We start from the raw sequence: 25218 nt of genomic DNA on the forward strand, positions 1-25218 counted from the left end.
ACATTGGGTTTTCTGAAAAAGTCCTAGGCATGGCTCTCTGCAGTCTCCCTCCTAACACATCTTCAGCATCCCATCCTTCACTCCTGGGTGCATTGTAGGCACTTATTAACTACATCATCTACTGAGTTAGTTATGTAGCTATATGTTTTCAGTGAATGAAGAGGATGAAACCAAGAATAGGTTATAAGCCCCTGAGTCACAGATTCATAAATGGAAAAGTGTCTTTGGGACCATCCAACCTCACGCTTCTCAATCATAGTTACATGTTAGGACCAGCTGGAGAACTTGTAAAAAATGCCAGTGGTGTATTGGGACTATTTAAAAATACCCAGCTCCAAGAAAATCAAATTCAACTGATTTGTTGTTGGGATCTGGGTACTAGGGGTGTCAGATGGTTTTTAAAACTTCTCCAGGTAATCCTAGGTGTAGCTGGGTTTGAGAATCACTGACAAAGGCCCCTAATCAAGAGACTAGGAACACTATATGGACCAAAAATGAACATCAAGGGATCTGTGTACTGCATGAACTTTTATGTAAATGTGTGTGCATGGGTGTGTGTCCATTTTCAAACAGAGGGTCTAAATATTCATCACATTCCCACAAGATTCCATGACTCCATAAAAGCCAAGAGCCTCTGATGCAGATAATCCTTGCTCTGAATGGTAAGGCTGCATAAAGTAAGGGCCATGATACCAGGCTGGGGAGAAAGCCAAGCCTGGCTCTCACTCCTAGAACACTGGTCAACCTGCTCAAATTCCACGGCCCATAGTTTTCTCTTCTACAAGAGGAGAATAATGCCTGCTTTGCAGAGTTATTTAAAGAATTGCAGAGAAGTCTTGAGAAGCACTTAAGATGGTATTGGGCATATTGGTGGTTTTGTTAATGGTAACCTTTACTAGTCCTATCACTATCACCACCAACCACTATTACTAATTCCTCTTGATATTTGCAATACTGTTTATAATAATGCCATTATTAAAAAGAAAAAAAAACAAAGTCACTTTGATTTATGAAGCACCTCAGCTTTGGTCTAGATGCCTTACATGGCATTCTATCCATGCCCACAACAGCACTGTGGGGTTGGCCCTGTCCCCATCTCACAGATGAGAAACCAAAGCTTAGAGAAGTTCAAGGGCATTCTCAGGGTCTCACAACTAAGCAGTGAGCCCAGGAACTTGATGGAGATCTTGTCTCCTTGCCACCAGGCTCTTCTACTCTAGTCACACCACACCAGTTAAGAGTGAACAGAAGCCACTGTGGTATGCTTCACAGTGACAGAAATCTGCATTTCACAGCCAACCCCATCCTTCTCTCCTTGCCCCCTTTCCAGTCGCTACTGGCGGAGATGGAATCGATTCTGCAGAAGAAAGTGCCGTGCTGCGGTCAAGTCTAATGTCTTCTACTGGCTCGTGATCTTCCTGGTGTTTCTCAATACACTCACCATTGCCTCAGAGCATTACAACCAGCCTCACTGGCTCACAGAAGTGCAAGGTGAGCCACAGCCCTGGCTCTGTCCCAGTTGACTCTTGCTAACTCAGTCCTGTGTTCTGAGGTAATCACAGGGAAAAGGTTGATAGCAAGTGCCCTGCTGGAGACACCAAGACCTGGCAGCTAACATGCCACATAGTCAAATGCACAACCCTGTTAAAATAGACATGGCTCACCTGACTAGGCCCATACCATCTGCCTGCCCTCACAGTCCCTGTTGGGCCTGGGTGACAAAGACACAAGTTGCAGCTTGCTTAACTCTCTGACACCCTCATCAGCCAACTTCCAGGAGTGGATTTTGAATTCATCAGGCCTTACTACAGCCTCCAGGTGGCCTCACCCAGAAGTTATGAGGATGGGCAAGAGGAAAATAGCACCTGAACCCAAGGAACTGTCCCCAAAGACTGGTTAGGACTCATCACCCTGTTCTGGACCACTAGAAGGAGGTCCACCATGCAGCATCTTTCCTGGGGAGGGAGCTGCACTCCAGAATCCTGGGAGGCAATTAGTCTAGTGGTTGAAAGGTCATACTTGGACAGCCAGACTTCCACATTTGGCTGGTTGACTTGGGCAGATTACTGGACTCTGAACTTCCTTCCTCATCTCTAGGAAATGGGCTTGATGATTAGAATTCCAAGTCTCACAGAATATACTGTGAAGGGTAAACAGGATAATGCATGCAAAGCCTTTGATGCATGATAGATGTTCAATAAATGTTTATTATGATTTAAATAGGTATCCCTTTCCTATTGGATTTGCCCTAATTGTTTGTTCTGAAAGGAGTGGGTGGGAGAAATGTTAAGGGAGTAAGGGAGTGCTGGGTCTTTTTTCTCCAGATGTGATAATTACTGTTTTCGTTCTCCTCTTCCCTCTTTGCTCCCCTCTCACCTGCTGCTTGGACCCCACTTCTCTCCTGAAACTGCCAGACACGGCCAATAAGGCCCTATTGGCCCTTTTCACTGCAGAGATGCTCCTGAAGATGTACAGCCTGGGCCTGCAGGCCTACTTTGTGTCCCTCTTCAATCGGTTTGACTGTTTCATCGTGTGTGGGGGCATCTTGGAGACCATCCTAGTGGAGACCAAGATCATGTCTCCCTTGGGCATCTCTGTGCTGAGATGTGTCCGGTTACTGAGGATATTTAAAATCACAAGGTATGTGATGCTTCAGTTTCCCTTGGAAATAGGGCTTTAGGAGAAGTCTTCCAGAAGGCAGGGGATATAGGCAGGCCTGGGTGGAAGAATAGCTGCTGTTTCTGGGAGGGTCTAACCTCAGCTCCTATGCAACAGAGAGGAGCTTTGGGTCATTTGGGTGGCATATTGTTTATAAATCTCGTTAGGTTGCTAACACCAGAGGCTCAACTTAGTGTCTCAAGCAAGTCAGTGATTCAGTCACATAAGAAGCCCAAAATGGGCCCCAAGGTGACTGGGACGCAGTCTCCTCTGACGTTTCCTTCATCAGCTTTATGCAGATTCCACCACAAGGTCACAAGATGGCTTCTGAAGACTGAGCCATCATGTTCAAATTCAAGGCAAAAAGTAAAAATAGGGGCAAAAGGGAGAACCCAATCCCTGAGACACTTCCTTACACCCAAGAATCTCTCCCAGACTCACCAATTAGGAAGGATAATGTTAAAAAATAACTAACAGGCATGGGGAGGATATGCAGAAACTGGAACCATTGTGCACTGTGGGAGGGAGTGTGAAATGGTATAGCCACTGTATAGCAGTTCCTCAAATTTTAAAAGTGGAATTACCATATGATCCAGTAATTCCTCCTTCAGGTATATACCCAATAGCATTGAAATCAGAATCATGAAAATATATTTGAACATCCATGTTTATAGCACAATTAGTCACAAGAGCTAGAAGGTCCTTGCACACCAAGTGTCCATCAACATTTGGTTAAACAAAATATGGTGTGTTCCTACAATGGAATATCACTCAACCTTAAAAAGGAAGAAAATTCTGCAATGTGCTGCACTGTGGATAAACACTGAAGACAACATATTAAGTGAGATAAGTCAGTCATAGACAAATGCTACATGACCCCACTTACATGGAGTAGTCAAACCATAGAGGCAGAAGTGGAAGAGTGAGTGCAAGGGCAGGGTATGGAAGGGAACAGAAAGTGGGTACAAAGTTTTATTTTTACAAGATGAAAAGTTCTAGAGATGGTAGTGGTGTCGACACAACATTATGAGTGTATTTAATAGCCCTGAAATGTACACTTAAAAGGGTTTAGATGATCGTTTTTTGTTATATACATTTTAGCACAACTTTTAAATTTGGAGATTAAAAATCTCTCCCAGAAATCTCACCAAGGGATTCTGTTCTCATTGGCCACCACAACTGTTAGGAAGGCTGAGAAATGGAGTGTTTTAGCCAGATGTGGGCTGCTGCAAATCCAGTGGAGATTCGTTAACTGTAAAGCAAGGTGATGGGTATGGTGGCACAGGTGGCTTTCATCCCTCTACCACACGCTGAGCCCCTCCACCCAGAGACTGAAGTCTCCATCACGCTCCAGGGCAGGTGTGATTCTCATGAAGAGGTCAGGACAGGGGCACAGGAGTGGGCAGAGCCTACTCCAAGACAGTTTTTGGCTGTGGTGTGGTCCATCTGGAGAGGTGAAACCAACTCATTGGATCACAACCATCATTTTAAATAACTGTACTGACATATAATTCCTATGCCATGTAGTCACCCTTTCAAATGTATCATTCAGAGGGTTTTGGTCTGTTCACAGAGTTTGCAACCATCGCCACATTCTGGTCTCAGGACATGTCCATCACTCCTCATTTCTCTTGCCTTCCTTCCCAGCCCTAGACAACCACTAATACTTTAGGTCTCTATAGATTTGCCTGTTGTGAACTATTCATATAAATCATGTATTATGTGGTCTTCCATGACTGGTTTCTTTCACTTAGTGTAATATTTTCAGGGTTCATTCAGGTTGTAGCATGTATAAGATTTTTTATTGCTGAATAATATTCCATTATATGGATATATCACATTGTGCTTATTCATACATCAGTGATGAGATTCAGTTTGTTAGCATTTTTGGCTACTGTGATAATGTTGCTATGAACAGTCATATTCAAGGCTTTGTATAAATTGTATGTTTTCATTTCTCTTGGATATGTATACCGAGGAATGAAGTTTCTATGTCATTTGATAACTCTGTGATTAAGATTTTAGGATACTGTCAAGCTGTTTTCTAGAGACTGGATCATTTTATATTCCTACCAATAGTATATAGTATCAGGGCTCCAATTTTTCCACATTATCACAATGATAATTCATATTTATTTACTTTGTTTTTAGTTACTTAATATTTTTATTTTTAATTGACATATAGTAATCATGCATATTTTTGGAGTACAGTATGGCATTTCAGTGCATGTATACACCATGTAATGATTACATTTGACTACTTGGCACATCTGGCATCTCAGACATTTACTGTTTCTTTGTGTTGTGTACATTCAAAATCCTCTCTATAAGCTATTTGAAACAATCAATTCATTGTTGTCAACCATAGTTATCCTACTGTGCTACAGAACATTATAAATTATTCCTTCTACCCACCTGCCCCCTTTACCTATTAACCATCCTGTCTCTATCCCCCTTTCCCCCACACCCTTTCCTGCCTCTGGTAACCACCATTCTATTCTCTACTCCTTTGAGATCAAATTTTTAGCTTCCACATTTCAGTAAAACTATGCAGTACTTGCCTTTCTATGCCTAACTCATTTCAGTTAACATAATGTCCTCCAGTTCCACCCATGTTGCTACAAATGACAGGATTCCATTCCTTCCTGTCACAATCATCATTTTTAATGAAAAAATGAAATATAATGGGAAAACATCAGAGGGTATCCCCTAACATGTGCATTGTTTCATAAAACCCTGAGATATGTATCTGATACATGTATAATATGCTTTCTTAATGTGGGTTGTGGTCCACTAAGAAGGACATGTCAAGAACACCTGAAGAAAGCCCTTCAAACTGCGCCCCCAAGGCAGAAGCCCCTTTCCTTAAGAATCTCTTTGAGACACTCCCCTGATATTTGCTCTGTGGAAACTTTGATAATAGGAGCACTAAATCCACCAACTGATTTGTGTTGGAAGAAAGCAACGGAGTCTGGTGTCTCCACTTCAAGGACTGAGCTCATCATAGCTGGCTCAGGGTATTCCAAACTTGACTGAGTGAGTCACCAGGGCCCCGCAAAGCATCCCTGAGTGTTCCTGTTCTCTTCAGAATTCTCTCAGGAACCATCCAATATGCACGGGTTCCAGCAAGACAAGGCCTTTAAATGTTGAGTTCACTGCCAGACACAGGAAGCACTCAATAACCAGAGTTTTTATGATTAGTTTAGCGAGATTCCTTGCTCTTATCAGGAGAAGGAAGAAGGACAAAAGGGCCAATGGTAATGTAACATACACATGCTTATACTCATTTATTTATCGACCATACATGCAACTCTTTGTCATTGTGATAGAGGTATGTTCTGAGAACTCTGCCATTTTGCAGTTTCACTACCATGTGCACATTATAGAGAGAACCCACACAGAATAGAAGGGCTGTGATGTCACAGGAGAAATTATCTTAGAGGACCACGAGTCCATCATTCATACAGTTCATTGACCAAAGCATCATTATGTGGCTCATGAGCACAGTATGTTAAATTCTGAAAGGTTAAAAAAAAGATGGTATGAAGTGGACCCAGGAGAAATTTATAGTCTTGCTGGGAGGTGAAGACTGTGCATATGAAAAGATTAAGGAAAATCTAAGACAGGACATGATGAGCTGACAAAGTACACGTGGGGGAAATAGCTGCTGTGGCAAATTGGGAACAGGGGCAAGTCCCTGGGGAAGGTTTAATATCTGGTGAGGGACTTCAAGGGCATGAAGAATTTAAATCTACACATCCAGCACTCTAGTACAACAACCTCCTTCCCTTTTGCCCCCAAAAGAGCTCTTCCTGATCATCCTGAATATATTGGCATTACTGAAAATCCCCAGTTTATAATAAAAGGGGTAGAGATAGCAATAGTAATAACCACAAGCCCTCATCAGGGCTCACTATGTACCAGAAAGGGTGATCTGAATGTTGACACCCAGTAGCTCCAATAACCCTCACAATCACCTCTAAGATGAGGATTGGCTACTATAAGTATTGGTATTACTATTTTGCAGATGAGAAAAGTAAGATTTAAGAGAGTTCAGTCACTTGCCTGAGGTCACACAACTGGGAGTAAAAATGAGGTCCTCTCTCAGACCATATGTGCTCTTGACCCCACCATGATGCACTGAACTACATTGTTTTCTGCATCCTGAGATGGGACCTAAAGAATTTTTTGCATATGGGTTCTTGTTAGCTAATTGCTAATTCAACTTACTGCTCCTGGAGTCTGATAAAATCTAATTTTAACTTGGACTTTTCAATGCCTTTTAAATAATGCTCAAAAGTACACGCCTTGAAATTTTTTTTCCCTATGGCAAAAAATGCTGCTAGATATTGTTAGAGCATCTTGAGGAGACTGAGCATTCATTCTGCTTGCATCACTAATTTATCTATTCTTAATTCAAAAATATGGCTAGGAAACTGTTTTTCGAAATTTGTCTTGAACAGAGAGATTTTCATAGCCTTTCCACAAGAAAGATTAGTAGTATTTTCAAATCTCTAGAAAGTTTGTAAACAGAATAATTCTATTATTTAATTGGAAGTTATTTGGGCAAAAGGTGTCATCTTCCTTGTTTGAAGTCTCCAAACTCTGTGGAGACTTCTGGAAAACAGCAAAGATACTGGTTGTGCTGAGTATCCTGTGCTTCCTCTGAACCTTATCTCCCAACCCAGTCTTATAAGCAAAAATCACTGTAGTAACCCAGGGACTGTCCACACTGTGGGTTGTGAGTGGACACTATAGTTCATTAAACAGCCTTGACGTGGGTCACCTTTGTGGTCCTGTCATCAAACAGGTATAGTTCTCCTCTCCTTTTAAAACCCCTTGAGAATATTTTGCAATGTCTCACTACTACAAAAGAAGTGTTTTTTACAATGCAGTCTAAACCAGCAACTATGATTCTCAAACTTGAGAGAACTCCTTAGGGAGCTCACGGAAGATCTCGCCTCAACAGATTGGTCAGCAACTCCTGGGGAGTCCTGTGTTGATAGTACAGTGACTTTAATTTGAGGATCACTGGCCTCATTTCCCATTGCTATCCTTTGTCCACTCATTTGTCTTAAAATGTGGCCTTCAATATGCAATCAAAAACCTTGATCCTTGCTTCTCCTCTGTCTTCTCTGTCCTGTAGTCCCTAACATTGTCCAGATAAGGTAACTGAATGCAAAATGTTTTTTCCAAACAAAAGAAGCAAGGGGATTTTATCAGGGAGACACATGCATATTCATACTGTAGAGACTTACCATCACAGGTGGGGGATGACATATTTCTGCACAAGTGTGCATTGAGATCATGTGTCTTCATATATTGCATGTGTGTTTGAAAATGGTGGGTGGGAACACATCCTTTCTGGAGAATTTAGCATTATAATGAGATGAACAAGGTCACTCTGGATCACCCAGAAGAGTAATTTGGGGTAATCTGGCTGGTTTAAACTGGTTCCTTGTGGTCCTTTCCTGAAGACTTATCTGAAACAAACAAAAAAATAACTGGAAGGGATGTAGCAGCTTCTCTTCTTCCCCTCCCCCACCTAAGGCACAGGTGTTAATTCTATGAGTTCCTGCCTAGCACTCAACAATCATACTTTTGATAGTTCTTGACCGAGAGAACACACAATGGTAAGAATTACTATGAATTGAGCAAAGCTTTTAAATTAACTTGATTTTTATGAATCTCTTCACATCTGTATGCATTTGAAATATGATAATGGAAATGCAAGTCAGCCTAGAGTACTATAATGCTAGATGATTCGAATTATGGATTCATGCACCTTTCTTATAATTCCATGCTGCCCTTCTCCCTGCTCTCAGGGCCCATGGGCCAAGAGTTGGGAACTACTAATCTAGATCAGTGGTTCTCAACCATGGTGTCATGACACCTTGCCATGTCCAGAGCTTTTGAACAATGGATAGCAAGCAGTCTGATATTGCTTGTAACGTATATAATCTGAGAGCTAAAGTGCCAAAGTTTATGAATGGATTCTTTAAAAAATAAAAGGATTTCAACATTGTCCTTGCAGCATCATCACTCTCTGTGACTTGCATTCCCAACTGCCTTTATAAATGGGCAAGACCAGGAGGGACTGAGTTCAGCCATGTTGCCTGAAGGAACAGAAGTCTCAAGGGTATCATTATGATGAAAGTGAATTATTAGTGTGCTTACATTTTTGGGATTTTGCCAACTCTAAAATCTGAGAACACCTTCAGGAGTATATTGTGCCTATGAATATCATCCATCCAGATGTCTCATGGAAAAAAAAAAAAGACTGGGAACCCTGTGCTAGACTGTAAGTCAATTGATTACTGAGTGTTCACAGTGCTGTAAGTGGGAAATTACATAATAAGAAAGAATAAGGAAGACAAGATTTCTACCTCAGAACAATGAGGCATGCACATGGCCAAAATATTTATCATCTGAGGGTAAATTACGCATAACAGCTGACCTTCTAGCCACATGATGAATTGGGTTCTTTATCCTGCTTTGAGGCTTCATGGGGCCCTGAATGTTGCCAAGATTCAATACCTAGTGCATTTACTCTTTGTCAGTCCATATCTTTCTGTGGGGAGGAAAAGGGCTTCCAATAGATAGATTAGATCCAGATATGTTTTCAGTTACTAATTACATCTCGATTTTTACGCAATTGGTTTTTAAATGCACCAAGATTCCTGTAGCACTTGCTTGAATCACTCTCTTTTATTCCTCCCCTGCAGCACCCTCCAGGCCCTGCAATGCCCTCCAGGCCCAGAAATGTGAGATTAGGCTGACTCAGCACAGCCACAGTTATACATGAATCATGGGCACCATCAAGCTCCAAAGCCATTCACAAATCCTCCAGGCTCTAAAGGCCCCCATGTCCCTGCCAGAGTCTGGCAGTGAACACCCCTCTCACCCCGACAACCTCTAGCTCTCTCCACCATCTTGCTACCCTCACTCTCCTCCAGGACTCATGGAGCCTCTGAGCTCATTAAGGGCCTTTATTAGAAGAGGTATTCAGCATTTTCCTAGTTCCCAGGCAAGGGATCTGTGGAGATAGAAACTCAGACTCAAGAGCCTGCATGCTGATTAACAGTGGAAGGGTGGTTATTCTCTTCGACAGTAACTGACTGGTGTCACTTGCTGGGGATTCAGAAAACAGGTGAGGAAGAATGTGCTACCTCCCTAACCCTGACACATCTCGGGTGTAGGGGCCAACGAGGAAATACCTGGTAGCCTCATGGTCCAAAAGCTCAGAGGTGCACCCTCCCAAGGCCATCCCAGAGACAAATCCAGACTGCCTTATCATTCTGGCCAGGTTAAGTTCCCCATGCAGGTTCCTTCCTCAGTGTGACCAAGGCCTCTGATGCCAACAGGGAAGACAAGCCCTTTGAACTTGTTAGCCAAGTGGAAAACATAAAATGGGCTTCCCAGCCTTGCTAGGACTGAGGGGGCAGGGGCAGGTACCAGCAGGGACTGAAGAGGTAGAGAAGGCCTTGCGTCTGAGACTGTACCAGACCCTGACCAAGATAGTCTAGAATTCTCTGTGGCTCTTCCAGGCTCAAGATGTGTCCCTTCATCCTCCTGTCACACTGATTCCTCCAACCCCATTGTCTCTTCAAGGAACAGAGTTCGACTTCACTGAAGCTCTGATTCAAGGACACCCACCCCTTGCGTCTCTGTAGCTGCTCCAGGGAGTGGTGAGGGCCAAGCTGAGCCTACTCACTGACTGAATTCTATCTGCTTCCCCAGGCGCCTACCTAGCTCCCATTCCTGCTCACTCCAGAACCTTCCCAAAGCCCTGCACCTCAGAAATATCACATGATGTTTGCTTTTAAATACTCTTCCAATAATAGATCACTTGGCACCAAAACTAAGAGGATTTTTTTTCTTACCCTTCATGATAAAAATGGTTGGAACAGGTATAAATTTAGTTATGACCCTCCCTGGAACAGAGAGGGAATAATGTGGGGCATTAGCAAAGCATCCAAAGCAATAGACACCGTTGTTTTGAAATTATTTTATTTATAGCACGTTCAAAGCTCTGTGTTATACCAGAAAAAAGAAAGGTAAAGAGCCCAGCCCTGAACTTTTTAAAGTAAAAGGTTTGCTAGAAAATAGTTCCAGTTCAAGGAAGGCTTGGTTTACTCTGTATTGTAGAAGAGGAGGAAGAATTCCACAGAGCCCCAAACTCAAAGACAGACTCCCAGAGAGAAACAGATGGGGATCAAAGTGTCCCTGAACAGAGGGTGGTAACTTAAACCAGGAGAGTTGGAGGGATGAGGTAACCATAGGGAATGGATAAGTGGGTAATCAACAAGTCAGAGGTCTTGAAGAAGGCTGGGGAAGAGAAGAGGAAAGGAAAGGAGAGAACTTAGGTAGTGGAACACTAGATCAGGTCAAAAGCCTCAAATGCACCATAGTTTATAGCGAAAACAGCAAGCTGAGTTGGATGGGGAACAGGGTAGGCAAAGACTCACACTTTGGAGAAGGTGACCAGAGTGGCAGGAGAACAGAGAAGGAGAGTTGATGCCGGGATGGTGGGGCAGGTGGTGTGTCTGGGGAGGGTCCTAGGAGGCTTCAGGATGACCATGGGCCTCTGCACACTGCATGTGAGCCACTGTGGTTGGGGAAGTGCACATGCCCTGTTCTGAAGATTGATGCTCAGTTGTCCTCAAGTTCCCTACAAAGTCTGTGGCCAGAGACACCAAGTATTTTGTTCTGATTCTTCTCACTTTTCTCCAGAGCTCTTCCTTTTTTGGTGTGTGAGTGTGTACATTTCATATTTTTAATCAATTAAGATAAAAGCCTATCTTGATTGTTAATACACCATCAAGCCCACTCATTTACCATCAGCTATTCTTTCTGAAAAGGAGGGTTATTCTGGGACATGAGGACATCATCCCATCTTCAGGTCATGGCAGTAATGGACATGAGAGTCAGACTGACAATAAGGAGGAGAGAGTTTGCAGACCACAAGGCTGCTAGCCATTTTGTCTAAGTGGTCTTTCTTCACCCTCCCCTCCACCAAGCTGTCACCTGAGCACCTGCAGATCTCATCTATATTGATGATAATGAAGCTCTGGATCCCATTAGTCTTTTTTGCCTCAATATCCTTTTGGCAATGCCTTGGTCTGTCTCCTGGAGCGTGCTTTTCTACATGCTTAGAGATGACAGTTCAGCAAACTGGATACCCCTCACAATGCCAGACCACTGGTTTCAAGCTTGTCTCTTTTACTACTTTTCCAAAGCAAGAGAATGTACAGGTGGCAGGCCAACCTTGGGGCACTACTCCATCTTGCCCTGTTGAAAGGAAGCAACTGTCTGTGGAAGACCAAACAGCACGAACAACCATGATTTCCATTTGTCTTAACCTTGTCTTAGCCACATTACTGGTCCAAAGTGCAGTATCTTTTGAGCCCAGGTGTCCTTCATGTGGTGGGCATGCTGGTGCCTGTGTACCTGGCTATAGTCATCTCCTAATCAGAGACAGCACATGCTCACCAGAATGGAAGTTCTTCTCCAAGAGCATGTGTTCTCTTTCAGGGATACTATCCAAGGATCTCAATACCATGGCTACCCTGTTTTCTGTAGGAAAGCTGATCCATATAAATTAGATACATGATCTTGGGATGGAACAGTCAGGAATATCAGGAGCTCCCTACCCATGGGTTTAGGGAAGCTAAAAGAATAGGAATGACATGGGGGATGGTACAAACAACCATTCCTCACTGGTGGGCTCACTGTGTGTTCAACTTAGGTATATATATGAGAGGTCCCACTATCTGACTTCTGCCACCACCTCTCAACACACACACACACACACACACACACACACACACTGAGGTGTCTGTGACTCCAGGGCCTCTGGTCTTTCCCTTCAGTAAGTTTAAATATGCCACACTTGAGTAAAATTCATTCATTCATTCAACAGAATACTAGTTGAGCACCTTTTTGAGTACAAGCACTGTTCAAAGTGCTAGGGATGTAAACAAATCAAATGAATTCCCTTTCACTTGGACTTTATGTTCTAGAGAAGGAAAAGAGACTTATCATGTGCTAATAAGTGATGTTTTTGAAAGCAGTATACAGGATTAGAGTGGAGGTCAGGGAAAGCTTCTCTGGGAGGTTAGAGAACTCAAGGATCCTAAGGGGTACTGAAGAACCCTGCAGACAGAGAGCAGAAATAGCAAGGACCAGGGAGGTGGGGCATTTGGAATTTGGGGGATCAGTGAGGATGCTGGTGTGAGTTGAGTTACCAAGAGAAGAAGAGCGTAGCAGGTGGTTGAAGCAGTGGGACCCAGACCTTGAAGGTCAGTTGGACCTTCATGAGAACTCAGGAGTTTATACTCCAAGGAGCCAAAGCACTGGTTAGAGTACCAAAGTGCAGTTGAAGCTTGATGTGGCTTTTGCTGCAAGAGCATGCTGCTGATGCTGCTGTGGTTTGGAAAACTGACAGGCAGCTGGGATTGAGGCAGGGCCACCAAGTAAGAGGCTATCCCATAAATTCAGATGAGAGATACTGGGTGAGAGTGATAGGGGTGAAGGCAGCTGGCCAAATTTAAGATTTGTTTTGAGGATGGAGTTTGCTGATGTGGGTTCAGGGTGAGGCATGTAGGCTGGCCCCTCCAATTCTCATGTTCTGAGATGAGGAAGGTGATGGGTGGGGAATTGGTACTTTGGTCATACCACAGTGATGTTATGAACCACCATGCATTCACCATGTGAAGCCAGGACTTTTCCAGGATAGCCCTCAGGGTAAAGAAGGCAGGGGGAGGGTGTGCGGTAGCACAGGAATAGAGTTCTCTTTTGATCTTTTAAATACTTTAAATCAGCATTTGCCTCATGGTCTGCCACTCTTGACCATGACCACTCATAACACCAAATCCACCTTCAGCGCCTCCAGAGTACTCACCAGGCACCATGTTCCTGCCCAGGCCTCCCAATGAGCTCTTCTCTCCTGATGACTCAGTTTGCTTCAGACTCCTCTTCCTTGAAGCCCCAGGCACTCCAAGGTTCAGGAAGTATTCCTCCCACCCCACCTTCCTCTCTGCCTCCTAGTCTACTCCATTCTGTCAAACTTACCCCATGTATGGTAACTTTCTCTTCAAAGTCAAGGGTCTTCTTCTCTGGCTCCCTTTAGGGTTCCCATGGCTGTCTCTGAACCTCAGTTACAAGCCTATGGTGAATTATTTCCCACATGTCTGTGTACCTCATGGAAATTAAGGTTCCAATGTCTTATGGCTATTGAGACTTTTCCAGAATATTCCATGGCAGTTGAACACAGAGGACCTCTCAGGGACCTATGACCTCAATCCACTACAGATACTCACCTCTCTATACAGCTAGAAATTTTCATTATCAATTTACTCTGAAGTTAATGGTTCCTAAATTCCAGCTTATTGACAAGTGCTAAACCAGCTGCTTAAGAATCACACTGGTCTTGCTGCCACCCAGGATCATACTTCCATCTGTAAGTCCCCCAGTAAATTGCACTCCGTGCAGATCAAACCTCAGCACCACAGAGTATGATTCCATGGTTCTAGTTGGGACTTGAGAATCAGCGTTTAGGAAGTCATAAAGCACTCAGTGGGTTCTCTCTCCAGGCAGGTTTGGAAAACACGTGTAAATAAAAGTGGGGAGGGTGTTCTACCCCTAAAGAGGTTCTGTTATGTCTCACTTGAAGCATATCACCACAATCTCCTGGAAGCCTGTCACTTTTGCTGGGTGATTCAGAGAAATCCAGCCCAGGAGTGTGAGGACCAGCCCCAGGGTACCTTGAGACCCAAGACAGAGTGGCAGATAGATCTAGGTCTGCACAGAGTGCTGTTTATTGGGGAATTTACAGATGGACGCATGGTCCTGGGTGGCAGCAAGACCAGTAGGATCCCTGCAATTTGAGTCAGAAAAAGTAGTATATTTGTGGGTTAGGACAAATGTGACTATCCTGCCTAGAATGTACCTGGGTTATCTTAAGACAATATGGAAGAGTCAGGTATATCCCTGAAGCCAGGGTCTTATAAAGCTCCATATATGACTCTAATGGTTTTGTCTCTTGATGGTTTGCTGGGAAGCTATGCAGGAAAAATCCACTAGGGCTGCTCTGGGACAACCATGGTAGTTATGACTCAAGATGGCTATGGTCATGTCAAGTTGAATTCACAGACTGGGTTGTACAGAATTTATTTAAGGACAAAGACGGGGGAAATGGGGGAGGAGCAAACAAATTAAAATAAACTCTCTAATTTCTGCCCTCCAAAACTAATGGTCTATTTTGGTGGATCTATTTTGGTGAGATAAGACTGCCACAAATAAAAAACATGTAAGAGCATTTATAGAGCAGATACAAATACAAATGTATGGGAATGCTCTGCAAACATGAGAACTAGAGGGTTCAGTCTTTATGTCTCTCTCACATTCCATCAGCAATGCTGTAGTTCTATCTTCAAAACAAATCATAAATTTGGCTACTGTGACTGGCAGGCAAAAGAAACGTGGAGACAGGCTGATTTTTTTAGGGAGAGAACAGCGTTGAAGACCCAGGTTGGGAACAAGTTCATGTTTACATCCAAATTGTTGGCCCATCTGCTTTGTTACTTAATGTGAAAGCATTCTCTGGATAGAAGCACCTGGGCTGGGGTTCAGCTGTGGGGCAGCAATGGGGTGGTTCACATGTCATGCACCAAAGTAGAAAAAGCAGTTCCCTGAAGGGGTTGGTGATGAACTGGGACTCTCTTAGGAGGCAATCAGAATAGTGCTTTGGAAGGCAGGCAGGCCAGAGGCAGAGCTTCTGGGGAAAGGCACAGGCCCATGTGGAGCTGTGTCCCTATTGCTACCGTGCATTTCCTGATCCTGAACTAACCATTGCAAAGTGCCCAAGCCACAACCAGGAGCCATTGGTAGATTCCCTCCTCACACTTTTCTAAGAGAACAGCGTTCCCTGAGCCATGAAGGTCAAGTGTACAAACCGTGGAGGGGCTTATGACCATGAGGAGTGGGATTTCTTTTCTAAGTGTCCCACCCAACACCCATCTCTGGTCAGTGCAGAGCTCCTCACCCTGTTCATGGAGGACACTTGCTCTGAGCTGTCCCCAGTGGGTATGGTGGGACTGTTGTGATAAATGTTTCCCCAAATGCATCTGCTTATCAGTGTCTTGTGAGATTCTTGTTAAAAATGCAGATATCTGAGACCCTAACTACAGCTACTGAATCAGAATTTCCAAAGAAAAGGCTTTATAAATAGTAATCCTTAGGAAACTGCACTAAACCTTGTACCCTCTCTTACCCAAAGGTTACCTAATTCATACCTCTGTGAGGCAGCTACCTTGGATTGACATTGTTGGGAGAAAAAAATTATGATTTTTTTTTTCTGTTTAAAGACTGTGAACAGTGACAATAATATTAATTAGGAGCCAGCCGGGGTTGTGGCTCAGTGGTAGAGTGCTTGCCTAGCATATGTGAGTCACTGGGTTCCATCCTCAGCACCACATATAAATAAATAAGTAAAATAAAGGTCCATCAACAACTTAAAAATATTTTTAAAAATCTTTAAAAAAACAATAATTACTGACTTTGAACAACTGTGGGCCAGGCACTATACTGTGGACCTTTGGGGGTGAGGGGATTATCTCATGCAAACTTCCCACCTACATAATGAAGTACATGCTACTATTATCTCCATTTTTTTTTCAGATGGGGAGGCAGAAAATAGGGACACTAAGTGGCTTGTCCAAAGGGACATGCAGCCAGCAGCTGACCCAGCTGGGTGGGAACTCAGACTTCTGACCCCAGCACCCCATCTCTTCAATTACACATTATTGATGTTGGAACCTGAACTTACTAGCTCTGCACTCTAATTGTGAGTCCAGGTCATACCACCACCACCACCCCTACCCCAGGAAAGGGAAAAAGAGCAGGTAGTAGAGATTCATCTTATAACTTTAAGTGGGCACATGGATGAGGATTGATGGGAAAGAAGGCAGAGGGAAGCAGGCTGACCTCCCTCATCTGGTCCTCAGGTACTGGAACTCCTTAAGCAACCTGGTGGCATCCTTACTGAACTCTGTGCGGTCCATTGCCTCCCTGCTTCTGCTTCTCTTCCTCTTTATCATCATCTTCTCCCTCCTGGGGATGCAGCTCTTTGGAGGAAAGTTCAACTTCGATGAGATGCAGACTCGGAGGAGCACATTTGATAACTTCCCCCAGTCCCTCCTCACTGTGTTTCAGGTATGGACTCTTCTCTTCTAGGATTCTGAGGGTGGTTCTGTGGTGGAGGAGCTGGGGGTGGGGGAAGAAGGAGACTTGGAAAGGGTGGTGGAAAGTGTCTCCCTTTCACTGGGAACAAGGCCAGCCTAGCTCAGCCATGGGAGGTCCATGACCCTGGTGTCTTCAAGTCTTTCTGTAGTTTCCCCTCCATCCAACTCCCTTGGAATTCTTCTAGTGGGCAAACCATTGGATGGAAGAAATCTAGTTGAGCAGTTTAAAAATGCTTCCCTAGCCATAGAAACCTTTATTCAAATGAAATCTTCATAAAAGCCCCAAACTGAAAAAAGAAAAGGGGTCTTCTTATTTTGGGGAATGGAGGGTGATGGAGTTCTGTTTTTCCTCTCCACCATATTTTCCCCTGGGAAATGACATAAGTAGCTCAGAGAGTTGGGATATCATACCTATTTTGGCTTACAGTAAGGCTAAAGTAGCACTTATTTAAGTTTAAAAGTAGATTGACTCCTAGTGAAAATTAAATAATATGTGCATGTTGCCAGAATCAAAGGATGATGCCCAATGGCCAATGTTTGGAACAAATGGCTGTAGCACATCCCTGTATCTGTGAACACAGTTAAGGGGCCCTGGCCCCTTCCCCCAAGGAGGAGCTAATGGTGATCATCTCATGCACTGGACATAGACAGTAGGAGAGATTTTGACCACAAAGTTTTCAGCACTCCTCAAGCAATCTTTGCCAGTGGCCACGTATCTTGTCTAAGGATAGAGTCAAACTTGCTCAGGTCAATAGTGTAGAAACACTGGGGAGGAGAATTGGGGGCTTGAAGGAGGGATACAAATGGAAAAGAGATTTGTGTTCACACAGTGGGGCAGGGCAGGGGAGTTTTGGGGTTTGCTGTTGGTCTAACACTGTGTCCCTTATTGGTGGGAATGTGTCATTCAGATCCTGACCGGGGAGGACTGGAATTCGGTGATGTATGATGGGATCATGGCTTATGGCGGCCCCTCTTTTCCAGGGATGTTAGTCTGTATTTACTTCATCATCCTCTTCATCTGTGGAAATTGTATCCTTTGTTGCTGCCCCCACCCCTGCTGCCCCACACTCAGCATGCAGCATGATGCCACACCGGTGTCATCTGCAGGCCCTGGCTTGGGCTGAACACTGGTTGCCAGCCACAGGGCCCCAGGCGAACTGGGGTAGGCTGCCCTGGGAGGAAAACATGGCCCAGCCTAGAATCACTTTATTGTGGGGAAGGGTCTGAATGGAAGCCCACAGCTTTGGCATAGGTGAGGGTGTACACTGGTGTTCCTGAACTTGAAGTTCCTCGCCCAGCTCTGGGAGGCATATCCTGATCCTAAGCTAGGTGAATGGTGCCCCTTGGCCCAGTGACGTGTGCAGCCACTCTCACAGACAGGATACAAAGCCCCTGGGGATGGGGGCTCTGGCAATCCTGGGGCTGTCATACCTACTCAGAGAAGGAGGACTGAGCTATCATCCTTGAAATGAATTTCATCTCTCCTCTCTGCTTTTTGGGCAGCACTCCTGTCTCTGAACTTGTTCTCCAGGACTTTAGTCACAGGCAGACCCAGTAGATCCTTCCTGATCCTGACCTTGGGCAAGTCCCAGGGTCTCAAACACAGGTCCTTCTTTTCTACCCTGGTTGTAACCCCATGGGAGTTTTGTCCAGAGCCTGGGTGGTAAATAGAAACAGCTTTGGCATAAGTCTCAGGCATCAAACCCCACCTTCATCTAATGCAGAAAACACAGACACTAAAACTACAGACAGAGGTTCCCATTTTACCAGCTCAAGGCCCCAGCAAATTAGCACTACCTCAGTATCTGAAAACTGCAGTACAGGTGGATCACCGTGGAGCCCAAAATCCAAAATCTAAAACTTTCTGATCAACATGTCACCATAAGTACAAAACTCCACATCATAAATCTCATGTACAAAGTTATTTAAGATACTATATAAAATTGCCATCAGGTAGGTGGACAAGGCATATATAAAAATGTATTTTGTGTTTCAACTTGGGTTCTGTCCCCAAGAAATTTCATTATATATGTATGTATATATATATATATATATATATATATATATATATATATACACACATATATATATATACGTATGAATATTAAAAAAATCATTAAAATTTGAAGTCAGAAATACTTCTGGTCCCAGGCATTTCAAATAAGGGATTCTCGGGTTGTAACAGAATATAGTAACCACTACTTAAGGGGTCATTGTGAGTTTGAACAGGATGATGCATGCAAAGCCCCTACCATGTTCCAGGGCCCAACGGTGAGGTCCTCAGTAACCTCCTTATATAAGCCCTCCACCTGCCTGGGCTTCAGCTTCTTTGTCTAAGAAATAGTGTGAGTTTCTGGGTGCTCAGGGGTGAAGGTCAGACTTAACTAACTTTAAAACCTTTAAGCTATACCTCCTTTGCAGTTTTCTGACCCACAGTGTTTCTTTTGGTAAGAAGTGGGGAGGCAGGCTGGGGAGAAACAAATGACTGCTTCAATTAGGAATTCCTAAGTTTTTGGCCAGCTCCAGCCAGACCCTCCAAGGGTCTTTGTATATACAAGCTCACATTAAGAGTTGGCAGAGATACAGCTCACCTCCTCGACTCCCAGTTATAATGAATAGCTCTTATGAGCATTCTGCATTCTGCTAGAGACAATACTGCTTATAATATCAATTACAGCCAGCCATCTCAGTGGGGAAACCAATAATGAAACCCAGCAATTAAAGAGCAAGGCAGGGCCTGTTCCTCACTCCCACCCCTGCTCCAGCCTGCAAGCTATCCTGATCTCAACCACCTAGAAAACTCCAGATAGTGAGCAGGGTCATGGGGAAGGAAGAGGTAAAGAGACATGTTGGGCTCTGAACCCCTCAACATGAGTCTCTGCTAGGGAATTCAACTTCTGCATGTTGTATGCCCTCCCTGCTCCCTGTGCCCATCAAACACCCCAAAGCCAAGGTCATTTTCTTTAAAAATGGACACAAACAGATATCCTACTGAATGTATTCTTGGCCATTGCTGTGGACAACCTGGCTGATGCCGAGAGTCTCACCTCTGCCCAAAAGGAGGAGGAAGAAGAGAAGGAAAGAAAGAAGTTGGCCAGGTAACCATCTAAGCTCACCCAGTTCAGGAATGCCATTCCACTGGTGAGAAAGGGGCATGGCACCAATCACTAGGAACCATCCTCTTGGAAGGGACATGGTCTGGGGCTTTCTGCAGTAAGTCAGTTCCCTCCCCTAATGCCTGGGCATTGCTCAGAAGCAAGGACCATCATGAATGATAGTCTCTGCAAAGCTGCTGCCTTTCCCCACCTGTCTAGGAAGTTGGGGAGCTGCTTTTGAGAGCTTCTATGGGAATATAGGGTGGAAGGGGAGAAAGACAGCCTTCAGAGGGGAAATAGCTCCAGCTTAAGGAGCAGTGCTTCCTCACTATTTTGTACCGTTTGCAGTGCTGGGGAGGCAAGACAGGGCCCCACATTGTACTCCATTGCTGTCTAGATAGGACTGTCCTCGGCCGTGCCTCTGCTGGGTACCAAGTAGAGTTCCTCCCAGAACCAATCCTAAACAAGACCCAGAACAATTCTCTGATTTAGGCACTGAAGCATCTGAGTAGCCATAAGAGGCCTCCAGAATGCCAGACAGAGCCAGGCATGATCGAGCTTAGTGGCACTTGGGATTAAGCCATGCTTGCAGGAAACCTTGGGAAAAGGCCAATGAATGTAGATCCAGGGGCTCTGCGCCCAATGATCCTAACTGACCACAGGGTAGTTCCTGTCTATGCTGTCTCCAGTCATTGCAGTAAACATCCATTTTTGTTTTTTTCTCCTGCTGACCGGCCAGGACTGCCAGCCCAGAGAAGAAACAAGAGGTGGTAGAGAAGCCAGCGGTGGAGGAGACCAAGGAGGAGAAAATTGAGCTAAAATCCATTACTGCTGATGGAGAGTCCCCCGCCACCACAAAGGTGAGTAACTGCCTCCTTCCAGGAGCTGTGGAGACTGTCACTGAGGAAAGAAGACCAGTCACCCAAGAAATGGAGAAAGAAGGAAGCCACCCAGAAGACAGAGAATCCTTGGGGGTGGAGCAGGGGACGGGGTGGGGGGTGTGATGAGAAGGCACAATGGTTGAACCAGCCTTCTGCTGATGTTAAGGGGGTGTGTACAGTGACAAGGACATATATTTGAGGTCAGTCACTGAACATAATAAGGCTGTTTTGAGCCCCCAAAACTGTGGAATATATCTGACTTAATTCTTCCTCCTCTTTCCTTCAATTGCCTAGATCAACATGGATGACCTTCCACCCAATGAGAATGAGGATAAAAGTCCCTACCCAAACCCAGAGGCTGCAGGTAAAAGTCACACTGCCCAACCCTGAGATTGGGAAGCTGGGAGAAGAGATCTAAACCCTATAGCCATACGGGATTGCTGTGCCCTGGGGACCCATGGTCCAGTTTCCCTCTACAAGTTCCTTGCAGTGCTAAATGTCTAGGCTGTATATTGGAGCATTACCATTGCCATCTTGGGGAAAACTTTGATTCTGGTTTCCTTGTAATAGTAATATCCAGTTAAATAAGAACACATTTGAGCAGTACTTTTTTGAAAAATTTAATCATTTCTAATTATTTTTTAAGTTATTATTTCAGTTGTACAAATATATGGGATACCAAGCAATAATTCAATACATGCCTACATTGTGTAGTGATCAATTCAGAATAATTAACATTTCCATTTCCTTAAATGCTTTTAAAATTTTTATTAACATGTAATAATTTTGCATATTTATGGGGCACAGTGTAATTATTTTGATATATGTATACAATACGTAGTAATTAAGTCAGTGTAATTAACATTTCCACCCCAAAGCATTACTTTGTGTTTGGAACCTCGGAGTTAATCTCTTCTAGTTCTTCATAAAATATATAACAGGTTAGGATCTGTAGTCCTCCCATCCCCCATTGCTACCCTGTAGAATGATAGTACTTCTTCCTTCTAAGTGAGTTTGGGTTCCTGTTGTCCCATCTCCCTCTATACTTCTCTTTTTGTCCTTTGGAAGCTGGATTATATGACCAATTAAGGTTTTAATATATCATGTGCTATGTGACCATTATTAATTCATGTAATTTATTGGTATAGCATATGTGGCAGTGTTATGCTGACGTAATAATAATAGCCAGTCCCAAATTCACCTTTCCCTTGCTCAGGAGATATTGCTGAGTACCAAGACAGCTGTCACCACAGATGTCCCACTTGTTGCTCTGTAAGATGCTTTCAGGTCTCTTATCATAAAAAGAGCTCTTGCTGACACCATCTTCTTGTGTGTCTATCAGATGTGTGAATTGGCAGGCAGTCTCCTTACAGAGGGTTTTAATGTCAGAATCCTAGTTTCTCCCTCCCATGCTTCCTGAAGCACATCTCCTGCTTCCTGAAGCCCAGTCCCTGGGACAACCTTTGGACTTGTCTTCCTACAATCTAGAGTTGCAGATTTATCACCAACTTCAAGCTGGAGGTCCACACACACCACTAAAATGGCTTTTACTGACCTTTTTCTGTGTAGGTTAGGCTGTATTGGGGCTGGTAATCAAGTTGGATATCTGAAAACCTTCTATGGATTCTGAGTAGTTAGATTTTCCTTGTTGCTTTCCGTGCACCAGTTGTCTTTCAGATCTGCAAGGACATTAAAGGTGTTTTCTATTAATCCTGGAAGCTGGCTCCCTGCTCACCACACCATCACTTTTCTCCTCTCCCTTCAGGGGAAGTAAGATTTGGTGTCTTTGGACTTAAATACAAAGGAGAGTAGAGTGTCTCCTGTTGGGACACTGAGGCTTTTGAAGTCTTAAAACCCTCATAGGGGAGATGAGGAGAGCTATCACAGAATTTCAGAAACTTGCTAGAAGTATCAATAAATGCAATGGAAGGATCTTTTCTGAATCTTGAAAAAGCAGCTTAAATTTTAAAAGGAGATTTGTTTAGATAATTGTGGGGGAATTGAATATGGACTGGGAACTAAATGATTTTGAGTAAATGTTGTTAATCACATTGGTATAATAATATTATGGTAGTTGTTTTTAAAACACTGAAGTGTTTATGTCTGAAATATTTAGAAACTGATTTTAAAATGCCCCCTTAAAAGGGGGAGCAGAAGAAGCAAGTGAGACAAAATCGGTGAAATGGCAATAGATGTTGAAACTGGGCATAGGGAGGTTCCCTATACAAGTCACAGCTTGTATGATTTTTTGTTTTGTTTTGCTTTGTTTTTTTCTTTTTATTTCAAGAGTAAATGGAGTGGGATTTATTTAAGTGAGAAGAGATAGAACTCCCACCATGGGAGAGGGGCATAATAGCAGAAAAAGCCATTTTGGTGTGCCAGCTTAGGAGTGTATATATGGTTCTGGGCAGAGCATGGAGCAAAATCTATGTAAAACAGGCAAATCTACTTTCGTGTTTTAAAAGTTTAAAAAGTAAGACAATAATAGGGGCTGAGGGTGCAATTCAGTGGTAGAGCAATTGCTTAACCTGAATAAGGCCCAGGGTTCCATCCCCAGCACTGCAAAAAAGAAAAAAGAACACACAAACACACACACACACACACACACACACAGAGAGAGAGAGAGAGAGAGAGAGACAGAGAGAGAGAAAAAGAGAGAGAGAGAGAGAGAGAGAGAGAGAGAGAGAGAGAGAGAGAGAGCAAGATAATGGTAGATCAAATTATTCCTCTGGGCCCCAAGAAGATCCCATCCCAGGTTTGTCTGGCCTTCAAGACTCAGCCTCCCCATTCTGAACTTGAGTGTCTTCACACACACACAGACACACACACACACACACAGACACACACACACACATCCAGATATAGTCTGGCCCAGACCTGTCCATTCCACATGGTTGTAGGATAATACACCTCATGCATGCATCTGTGACAATAACCTCAAGTTCTGCTGTTCTAAGTAGACTTCTGGTTTTTCTCTTTTTTCTTGCCCTAATGAAATCAAAGAAGAACTGTCAAGGAGAAAAGGCACTAATGAGGACACTGTCACTAAGAGGGTTTTCATAGAAATGACTCTCTGCTGACCCAGCATGACACTGTCTGAGGTGGCTTTGCAGATTCTAGGGATGCTTTTGCTTTGCAACTGAAAAAACTGTTCCCAAACTCTGCTGATTCCGCAGAATTCTTTTGACTTTTTGGAGTGATCATGGAGCCACTCTTCTCTAATCTCCTGTAGAGCTTTGCCTTCATTTCTCTTGGTTCTTTGCATCTCTTTACCTTTACTGTTACTCAACTTTCCATTTCTATGATAAAGTACTTGAAATAATCAACTTAAGGGGAGTTTTATTTGGCTCACTGTTTCAGAGAGACAGAGAGAGAGAGAGTGGTTTCAGTCCTTGATCAGATGGTGCTGTTGCTTTGGGTCTGTGGTGAGGCCATACATCATAGGGGGAGCACAAAGCAGAGGAAATAGCTCACCTCATGGTGGCCAAAAAGTGAAAAAGAAACAGGTAGGACCAAGGTCCCAATATCCCCTTCAAAGGCCCCCCTCCAGTGACCTAACTTACCTCCTAAAGGTTCCACCATTTCCCAAAAATGCCAGGCTGAGGATCAAACTTGAGGGACTTTCCAGATACAAACTATAGCACCTTAAGTTTGAGACCTGTGGTCCATAGTTTCTTGAGGCTGCCTGCCCTCACCCCATTACTACTACTGCTCAGGTGGTTCAAGCCCCAGGCCCCTCATATTTTCTTCACACCTGGTTTTCATTTTCTTGCCCAGGAGACCCAATGACAGCCTGTTCCTAAAGCTAGTGACTCCACACATCCCCTGACCCCTTGAAACAGACCTGGGTGTAAACAGTAAAGTGCGGTCTGGAGTTCCAGCTCCCATTTAACCACCACATTGCATTCATTTGGGTACAGCTGGACATACAAATGCAGCAGACCTGGTGAGAGGGTGAGTGAGGGAAGGAGGGATAGAGAAGTGGGAGGTTAGCGTGGAAGTGCTCCAGCACTGGCCTGTCTTCTCTAGAAGTTGGGCTTCTAGAGGGACAAGTCAGCTGTGTCTCCCAGCTCTACCTCCTCTGTTTCCGCCTTTTCATGCCTCTGTAGATCATCTCCTGGGTCATTTTGTGCCATGTGCAGCAGAAAAGTTCGGTTGGCCTGTTGTCTGTATTCTTGTCAGTCTCTCCTTCCTGTTGCTTCTCTTTCCTGTGAACCATGAAAGACAAAGATCCTGATCTACCATTGATCCCTGACCATGACCCCTCCTGCTTTTACATCCTCTGGGCAGCTGGCTGCTCTTGCACCCAGTCATGCAGATATCCCCAGAAAGGAGCCTCAG

General features: G+C 44.0%; 1 protein-coding gene across 1 annotated transcript in view; it reads left to right on the forward strand.

The window, feature by feature from the left end:
- The window catches only part of Cacna1c (calcium voltage-gated channel subunit alpha1 C), a 650592-nt gene that overhangs the window by 521762 nt on the left and 103612 nt on the right, over positions 1–25218 (forward strand). The window contains exons 12-18 of the mRNA XM_047548297.1: positions 1331–1491; positions 2415–2640; positions 16665–16872; positions 17810–17930; positions 19885–19999; positions 20736–20856; positions 21172–21241. Coding sequence (XP_047404253.1) covers positions 1331–1491; positions 2415–2640; positions 16665–16872; positions 17810–17930; positions 19885–19999; positions 20736–20856; positions 21172–21241 — 1022 coding nt within the window. The remainder of the gene's footprint in view (positions 1–1330; positions 1492–2414; positions 2641–16664; positions 16873–17809; positions 17931–19884; positions 20000–20735; positions 20857–21171; positions 21242–25218) is intronic.

This window comes from Sciurus carolinensis, chromosome 4 (assembly GCF_902686445.1).
Source record: "Sciurus carolinensis chromosome 4, mSciCar1.2, whole genome shotgun sequence".
Classification (NCBI taxonomy): Eukaryota; Metazoa; Chordata; class Mammalia; order Rodentia; family Sciuridae; genus Sciurus; species Sciurus carolinensis.